The sequence below is a fragment of the Notolepis coatsorum genome, assembly GCF_963971535.1.
Source record: "Notolepis coatsorum genome assembly, chromosome: 16".
NCBI lineage: Eukaryota > Metazoa > Chordata > Actinopteri > Aulopiformes > Paralepididae > Notolepis > Notolepis coatsorum.
Genome location: NC_140180.1, coordinates 89,201,819 through 89,211,515, shown reverse-complemented (window position 1 = coordinate 89,211,515; position 9,697 = coordinate 89,201,819). Strand labels below are relative to the sequence as shown.

General features: G+C 44.3%; 1 protein-coding gene across 1 annotated transcript; it reads right to left on the bottom strand.

The window, feature by feature from the left end:
• Positions 1 to 1,536: 1,536 nt before the first annotated feature.
• Positions 1,537 to 8,541, bottom strand: LOC311243049 (neoverrucotoxin subunit beta-like; the record flags this gene model as incomplete). Its single annotated transcript, XM_084332120.1, has 4 exons — positions 1,537 to 1,561; positions 4,430 to 5,579; positions 5,917 to 6,015; positions 8,481 to 8,541. The coding sequence occupies 4 exons, from the start codon at positions 8,539 to 8,541 to the stop codon at positions 1,537 to 1,539; spliced, it is 1,335 nt and encodes a 444-aa protein (XP_084188246.1).
• Positions 8,542 to 9,697: the final 1,156 nt, after the last annotated feature.

Below are 9,697 nucleotides of genomic sequence, written 5' to 3'. Positions count from 1 at the left end.
ACCAGCTTGGCTGGCCGTTCACACTAATACAATTGGCAGTATTAGGGGGTGGGGAAGCTGGCGGGTGGGAATCTGGCGTTGTGGACAGCGACGCCTACAGGTCAGGTCTCTGCGCTTGCTAAGCGGGGCAGGACTTGGTGGAGATAGCGTGCCCTCCCACGTGTTACACTTCACCAATGAGAGTCCTCGCTGCCAAGTGAAAAGACGTCACTGGCTGTCGGCGCACGTCTCGGAGGAAGCGTGCGATCGACTCGGGACGCCCTTGTACCGACTCGTAGGAGAACATGCATACAGCAGCCAGGTAGGGGAGGGGGGGTAATTGGCACAACGACTAATTGGGACGGGGAGAAAATCAGAGAAATCAGAAAAAAAACATGGTAAATCGAATACAAATTAGCTCAGGAGTTCGGGTCAAGCTCCCTTCTTTCTGTCAGTTCACCTTATAAACTTAACTCGGACAAAGGAAGGGGGCAGGGGAAGGATTGACCAGGTGAGGGGTGAGGGCATAGGAAGGGGGGAGGGAGGTGTTAACAAAAGGAATAGAATGATGGTACAGGAAGGGGGAGGGAGGTGTTAACAAAAGGAATAGAATGAGGGGAGGGAGGTCTTAACAAAAGGAATAGAATGAGGGGAAGGGGGGAGGGAGGTGTTAACAAAAGGAATAGAATGAAGGTACGGGACAGAGGGCGGAGGGAGGTGTTAACAAAAGGAATAGAATGAGGGGAGGGAGGTGTTAACAAAAGGAATAGAATGAGGGGAAGGGGGGAGGGAGGTGTTAACAAAAGGAATAGAATAAGGGTACGGGACAGAGGGCGGAGGGAGGTGTTAACAAAAGGAATAGAATAAGGGTACGGGACAGGGCGGAAGAAGGTGTTAACAAAAGGAATAGAATGAGGGGAAGGGGGGAGGGAGGTGTTAACAAAAGGAATAGAATGAAGGTACGGGACAGAGGGGGGAGGGAGGTGTTGAGAACACAATGACCTATGAATATGCAAATTACCTGGAATAGCTTGGTGTGGAGACACCTTTTCTTCTTTTTTTTTCTGCAAGGACTCCGAGACAGCGATTGCTCTGAGATTTTATCACCTGAAGCCTATTTCCCGTATACACGACTATAGACATATACACGAGTAATCGCGATGGGATCACTGGGGATTATTCTTTTTGGAGTACCTTCTGGCTAAGGTAAGGTATATTCTATGTCTATTTTACCGAACCTGAAACATGTTTTTGTAACTATCAGTGTCGTATTTTACCTGACCTAAAACGTGCTTTTGGTAACGATCACAGTTTTGAGTTCAAACGACCCCCCCCTTGATGATTTTGTGAAGACACATATGTACATTAGGCATGGGCGGTATGACGGTATTAAGGTATACCGGGGTATTTAGAGATACCGACGGTATTGAAAATCAATACAGTCAAAATCACAGATCCATTTCAGTTTATATTACAGTGAAACGTTGTTTTAACAGTGGTTGGTTGTAGTGCACTGCACACACGCGCCAGCAGAGGGCGAGACCAGTCCTCGAGTCACTAGTGGAGCGAGGCAGCTGGTTGTCTATACACAGGAGGAGTACACAGGAGGAGGAGGGGAAACCCCGCTTCACTGGAAATTAAATGAGAGTCGAGACACGCTTACCGTTGCTGCCTGGTGCTGCGGGCTAACTGGCTGTTCTGAGAGCTAACTGTTGTGTATGTGTATCACAACGGTGGTCACGCTTTACGGTAATGTTGCGACAGTGCTGTGAAAATACCGTAAAACGTTGTGGTAACGAGAGTGTGTGTTGTTGTGGACTGGTGGAACAAGCAAATAAACGGTAAAACGTTACGTCGCAGTCCGGTGTGTTTTTGAATACACAATACTAACGTTACTAGTACTAGGGTGCTGCGGGGCTCCTGGCTACCATTCTGAGAGTTAACGTTAGTATTACTAGGATGCTGCAGGCTTCTGGCTAGTGGCTCCATTCTGAGAGCTAATGATAGTAGCACTCGGATGCTGCGGGCTAACTGGCCATCTCCGCGACTTGTTTACTTGGTAACACGGGTTGCCCCCCCCCCCCGCTGATTAAAATGAAAGTCATACCGTTCAATACCGTACACCGCGGTATTATATAATCATGGTATAACGGTATGAAAAAAGTGATACCGCCCAAGCCTAATGTACATAGTATATACCTTTTGATTTGGAAGTATTTGGGGTTTCAGGCGATCAACCAGAACGATTTAGGCATATTGCATATAACTCATCATATCTCGCGATCTATGAAAAAATACTGGATTATTTTGGAAAGGGGCGATGTTTAGCGTGTAATAGTGCACAAACTACAGTATGTAGAAATGAACTGGTTAGTCAGTAATGGACTATGAACAATGCCTGTCAAATGAGCCATACTATTGTCTCCATAGCTATAATACAGAACACACGATGGGTCTGCAAACATCACTAAAATGGTCAATAACGCTGGCGCCAGGCAGTACGGATGGGGAAAGTGGGTGGCGCCCAATGAGTTAACTGTTGATGATGAAGAGATCATGTGTATAAAATCACAAGCAGCATCAGAGGGCTGGGAAACGTATATGACGAGTGATGGTTGGGATCTCAAGACCTTAAAATACACGAGAATGGCACGGTGGTGTAGTAACACACTCCTCACAGCTAGAAGGTCCTGGGTTCGATTCCCACTTAGGGACCAGGTTGCCATGTTGCCAGTTACCCAGCTGGGGTATCTCCCGGGCCTTTCTGTGTGGAGTTTGCATGTTCTTCCTGTGCTCGCAAGGGTTTCCCCTCCCAATAAGATAAACCCAATGGGGGCGGTCAGGTGGCGTAACGGAGATTGCGTTCATCACCAACCCCGGAGACGCTGGATTCGCCTGTTCGAATCCAGCTCACAGCTCCGGGGTTGTCACCAGCTTGGCTGGCCGTTCACACTAATACAATTGGCAGTATTAGAGGGTGGGAGAAGCTGGCGGGGTGGGTCCGGGTCGTTGTAAACAGCAACTCCTACAGTTCGGTCGGGGCGCCTGCTAAGCGCGGATAGGATCTAAGTGGGATAGTGTGATCCTTCCACACGCTACGCCCTCTCAGTGAGAGTCTGCGCTGCCAGGTGAAAAGAAGCGGTTGATTGGCTAGACGTGTGTCGGAGGAAGCATGTGATAGCCTCCACTCTCCCAGACCGACTGTGGGGGGTAAGTGGGCAGCGACCAGGAAGGGGATTGGGAATTGGCATAACGACTAACATTGGGATGGGAGAAAATCGGAGGAAAAAAAAGATCAATAATTAAAAGATAAACCCAATGGAAAAACATGCACAACAGATTGCTAACGCTGTCGCGTCCCTGATGAAGACTGACAGGAGCACTTGGATTGGTCCCCGGCCCACGCCGCAACCCTTGTCTGCTCCCAGCTGCCCTTGGGGGGGGGGGAAGGACGATGGGATGGGAAAAGTGCAGAGAGACATTTCCTCAGTGCATGTGTGTGTGTGTTCCTGTGAGTCGCCCATCTCGCATGTGTGTTAATCTGCATGACAAATAAAGACTTCTCTTCTCTTCTGAGAAAAGAAAAATACATTACATTTTTTTTAAATGTATGAACGTGAACAAAATATTGACCCTGAGAATGATATTCTTCAACAATCTAAACAAAGGTTGCAGTTACTACACAGATGATCAGTTCAACATGACAGTCGAGTTGATCAAGGAATGTCAATTATTCACTTTAACAGCAGAAGTCTATATGCAAACTTTTAAAACAGAGGGGGGGGGGGGGGGGGTTATAACTATTTGAATTCATGGAATGGCAAAGTATAAACTCAAGCAAAGTATAAATATAACCCAGTTCAAGAAGATGTACCAAAAAAAGTATTTTTGAGAATGCACACAAAACACAGGCAGAGATGGAAAGCATATCGGGCTCTGCCCCTCCTCACTGTTGCAGCTGAAGTTGACATCAAAAACAATATCTTCATTCATTAATTAAGCACTATAGTTAGATGACATGTGCATGTTATGACTTTGAACGTCTGTCATTTCCACTGCATCAACAACGTCGATAACGTCGCTGCAGTCCTAGTTGTTTCGAAATGTTGTTGTACCGTTGTTTCGATGAGCAATCAACCTGGGCTGTTTAAGGGGTTCATAATTGTCTGTGATTTGAAATCCATTTTTGTATTGGTACCGATAGATGCTTGCTCCTTTGTGTTTGTGATTTGCTATAGCTGCGATCAGGAAACTGATGTCTTTGTTGTCCTTGTTGGCTCGGGCAAAATCAATGAAACTATTTGCCTTCTCTCTCATCTTGGAATACACTTCCATTGAGTAATACCATTGTTGCAGCCCCTCATCTGCCATCAGTGGGTGGAGATCCTGAGCCCTTCCCGATTGAGTTAACTTTAAATGGTCAGATAGTGCCGTGAGGAAGGAGTCTGACGTGTCCAGGGAGGTGAAGGCAAAACAGACAACCTGCTTCACCTTTGGATTCAGGACTTCTCTGTCAAGCTCGTTTTGATTTCTGACAATCTTTGTTCCCTCCATCATATCAATGCACGCCCTTATGACATTGATCTCCCTGTCTTTGCAGTCCATCCACTTGCTCAGCCTTTGGATGCTGAAGAGCGAATTGTGTCTCCCTTCAAGGATCTTGTTGAGGCCGCTCTCGTCTTCCTCCCCTCCGCGGATCAATGGGAGTTTCCTCGCCATGTCTTGTTTGAGGGTAATCGTGGCATCGTGGCATTTTGCTTTGAAATCTCTCAGCTGTTCAGCGATCTGTGGAAAGTGTTGAACCACTTGATCCTCCAGCGCGTCGTTACATCTAATTTCCAGTTGACCGAAGCATTCCAGGGTGTCCTGCACTTGCCTCACCAGGCCAACGCTGATCTCGCGGACGAGTTGCGCCGCGTCGGAATCCAAACTCTTCAAGGGCATCAGCCAGACCTTCTGAGGGACGGCATTCTCACCGTTTTCTCCCAGAAGTTTTGGAAGACGTTGGTAGACCTTCACTGCATCTTCAAAGGACGTTGGGTTGACCTCCAGGTTGAAGTCCCCATGGAATTTGCAGGACATGTTCTTGCTTATGGTTCTTTCTTTGTCGGTCATTGTGAGAGACGTTTTACCATCAATATTAATGGTAGGAATCTTATTTATAATCGCCTTCATGTTGCCCTGTATATCATGAACATTGCAGGTTTGAGACATTTGATTGTCAAACACAAAGAACGCCTGTGCTCCATAATGGATGCCTGTGACCACATGTGTTGCTATGCCGGTATCAAAAACATCTGGATATTGCATGTTATCGTTTCCGAGTTGACTCATGGACAGTTGTTTGAACTTGGTGGTGGCTCTGTACTGCAGCGTTACTCTGGCCTGATCTTTTGAAGTCTTCTGATCACTCAGATATTTGGCGGAGCCTTCGACCTGAATCAGTCCGCTCATGAAACTCGCTTTCAGGGAAGCCTCTACATCCAATTTAGAAGACTTCTCCTCAATAGAATCGGATGCAATGATTTGAAATGCGCTGCTGGGCTGAGGCGTCGCATCTGTGTCCTTTTGTAGGGTTTCATAATCCCATAAAGTGATACCTACAAAAGAATAGAAAAGCACTTTAAGAAGAAAATAGATACCAGTTTCCTCTCTGTGCGTTCAGTAGAAAGCTATCTGGCTGCACGTTAGCCTAGCTTAGCACAATGAATGGAAGCTGACATGGCCGGTTAGCCTTCGGGAGAGGTGTTAGTTGGACAATGGCTAGGCTAACCGGCCATGTCCACTTCCATTCATTGTGCTAAGCTAGGCTAACGTGCAGCCAGATAGCTTTCTACTGAACGCACAGAGAGGAAACTGGATCTATCGTCTTGTCTCTCTCTGGGGAAGACCGTAAGCTAATTTCCCCAAATGTTGGCGTGTTCTTTTAAGTCTTACCTGGAATGAGTTGATCTTTTCGTCTGTCATAGAGCATGCCTAAGCGAAATGGCCGTCCCAGGGCTGACACCACCATGATATGAGCCATGGCCTCAGTCTCTAGAAACATAACAACATGGTCCAGAGTCAGGAAATAAATAACAGCATCTTCCAAAACTGTCCCAAAGAGTTCTGATCCTCTAAACGTATTCATAACTTTACCTTATATTTGAATTAAAGACCTATGCATGTTTGCTAACTGTTAGGAAAGTGAATGCTGGGTGCTAAGATTCTGCCAACTGATTGTGTGAATGACAAAAAAATGCATTAGGTTGTTAGTCAGTCAATCAGTCAGATCAGTGGTCCCTTTTTCGTGAATGTATACGCAAGCTGTAAGTCTAGCTTTTGTGTGGATCCCAGGAACAATATGGCTGCAGTAGCTAATGGGGATCCAGCTGAACTGAACCAAACTAGACCTCAACTGGCCAGATGGGGGTGCTATACAATAATGGTGACAACTGTAGATGGAAGGGCCTTAACCGCCACTGTTTATCTTGAATGCATAATGTAATAACTGTACGGCTTGATAGGCTTGTTACTGTAAAAGCCAACCACAATAATTAATAATAATAAAAACCCTGACACGTAATTTAATGACAAACTCGTTTTTTGTAAATGTTTAGTGCATTTCAAGGATATAATATATACACAATATATTTTAAGGCTAGACCTTTGCAGTTCCATTGATCATATGCCAAAGCAAATACCTGAATCCAACCCTTGACTCTTGCACTATGAAAGTTTTGCTTTTCTACTTGCCTCCCTCAGACACACACACATCTGTCATTTTGCACACATCAATCCTTTCATGTACCCCCTGGGGACCACCCACGTACCACTAGGGGTACATGTACCCCCGGTTGGGAAACAGTGCTCTAACACAGGGGTTCCCAAACTTTTCAGGCCGGGACCCAGAAAATAAGGCGTCAGAGAGCCGCGGCCCAATGCACATCGTCAGGCTTTCTTTTTTTTTTTTTTTGCCAGGCGACCGATTTTTTAAGCCAAATATCACTTCTATCCTATTAAGTTAGTTCAAGTTAGTTATGCAAATCCAGAGCCTGCAGGATAATGAAAGACCCCCACCACCCCAATAACAGCCTGTTCCAGCTGCTGAGGTCAGGCAGACGCCTGCGAACCCCAGCTACTAGGACGGAGAGGCTTAGGCTAAGCTTCTTCCCCCAGGCCATCAGAGCCTTGAACAATGAACATTGAGAGACACAGAAACTGAACTATCCACACACAAGCACACACAAGCACATACACGACACGCACGCTGAGCACGCTCACACACTAGCAGCCACTTTAACACTCATGCCGCACATACGCACACTTATGGCCAGAGGAAAGGCCACTTTAAATTAGTATAACATCAGGAACAGTGTATTGCACTACTAAAGCTACCTAGCATGTCCTATATGCTCTGTAAATACTATGTACAGATACCGAGATGGCACACCATGTACCTGTTTATTGCACTGTTGTTTTTTACTGGATTCTATTAATATGTTGTACCACTGTATTTTTATTGGATTCTATTATATGTTGTACCACTGTATTGCACATCGTCGCGGGCAAGACCAGCCGCATTTCATTGTATACCTGTATGCCGTGACAATTAAAACTCTTGACTTGACTTGACTTGTTATTCATTTATATGTGCTATTTATGAGAGGGCTAACTTGTTGCAAAATAATAATGATAATAATAATAGCCTCATTAAAATACTATTGTTGCTTTGGTTGTTTTCAGCGTTTTATGTGCATAATCTGTTATTTAGTTTGAAATGTTCGTTGAAATAAGTAGATTTTTCGTTTTTGTTTATTTATTAAGTTAATATAAAACCATATAGTCACATTTTAGAATACAATAGAATAGAATTTTAGAATACAACTAGAAACACTGTCCTGGCCTGCTTCTAAGTTCAGTGGCCTGACAAAAAAAATAAATAAAAAAAATTTGATTTTTTTTTGGAAATCATCTCGCGGCCCTCCCGTGGCTGCTCGCGGCCCACCTTTGGGTCGCGACCCCGACTTTGGGAACCACTGCTCTAACACACACACACAGACACACACTCTGCTGCAACATAAGCATCTATAGTGGTCCTTTAAAGAGCCCCCCCATCAAAGAGAGAAAGAAAAGCGGAGATTGAAGTTGGTTTGCATCAATAATGAATGGTATATTTTTGCTTCCAAATCTACTTAAATGTATTATGTGCACTTTAAGCATCATCATAGACAGATCCAAACAATTCCCTTAATTAAATTAAACAAACAACGAATGACATTTTTGCTTTGAAATGAGGACAATACTCGCCCTTCTGGGCAATTACTAGTCTGCATTGAACATCACTGTGTTATAAATGACAAATAATACATGTAAAAATGTTCTTCCTGGCCGTGAGATCTAGCATCTACCTTCATCTAGCATTTACCTACAATAGAGTTTGCTCCATTCCTCATTAGCACGTGCACACACACACACTACAGTTATTTCATTGTTCATTGATTCCGTTAGCGTGTCCTCACCTGCACAGTGTTCTGCGTCTGCTCCAACTGGCTCCACCAGTCTGCTGATCTGATGCTCCATCATTGGTTTATATACCGTCTGATCCCACCCACTAGCCCCACCCTCTACCCCAGTACTGACCCCTGCACCCAATACAGAGATAATCATATGATTCTAACATGATGACACTCACCCCTTACTAATCTGTCTAGAAGGTGCACAGAAGAAATACAAAACACAGTAGCTGTAGGTGTGTGAATGCTGCTTCCTATATTGCACTGTGTTTGAAAATACAGCTATTACCACGTTGGCAGGTTCCTTTCATCTGTGGCTTTATTATCTATGTTCTCTGAATTCATTTTCATTGTGGATATACTATTTTTTTTATGTGAATTGATGCAAAGGAATGTATGGAAAGTTGCAAAGGAGAGTAAGGGATGGAGAGATGCTGATTGATTATATTATAGTAGACGATTATGTCCTGCTACCGCTGATTCTGATTTGACGATATTGAAATGCTCATAATGGTCACAGTCAGAAGTCTGTGACAGAGGAATGTTTCTATAGTTGTTTCCTTTCCAACATGACAGGAGAATAATGGAATATCAAACCATCAATCGCATTTTTTTTATTGATTACTGCCATTAATCAAAAAGATTACATTGATTGATGATGTAATGAGCGGAATTCCCGCTCTAAAGGTCGGAAGTCCCGCCTCTTAGCGGTTCTTCCCACCTGTTTTTGAAATTTGAAATTTGAAAAGAATAGGTTACGAAAATAATAGGTTCTCAGGGTTTAGGGTAGAGAGAGCAGAGTGGTCATCCTTCTCAACCACACAGGCACACAGAGATAAGGGTGGGGTCCGAAGATGACTGTGCATTTGCAAAATGTAATTCCAGCCATTTTTCCAGCAACGCCCTGGTTCACACACACACACACACACACAATTTTTCTCAGATATACAACACACCCTATCTCTCTCTCACATGCACACATCAACACTACACTCTATTTATCTCTCTCTCTCACACACACACATTGATCACAAATACTCAGAGTTCCTATAAATCCCCACCCCTTCCTCTGTCTCTTTCTCATGACACACACTCACACACATGCAGGCCTCAAACATGCTTAGGGGTGATTTATAATATTCTCTCAAATAAGGTTGAATATCCAATGGATTGTGACAATGGGTAAATAATACAATACAACATTTAAATAAATTCACAATTAC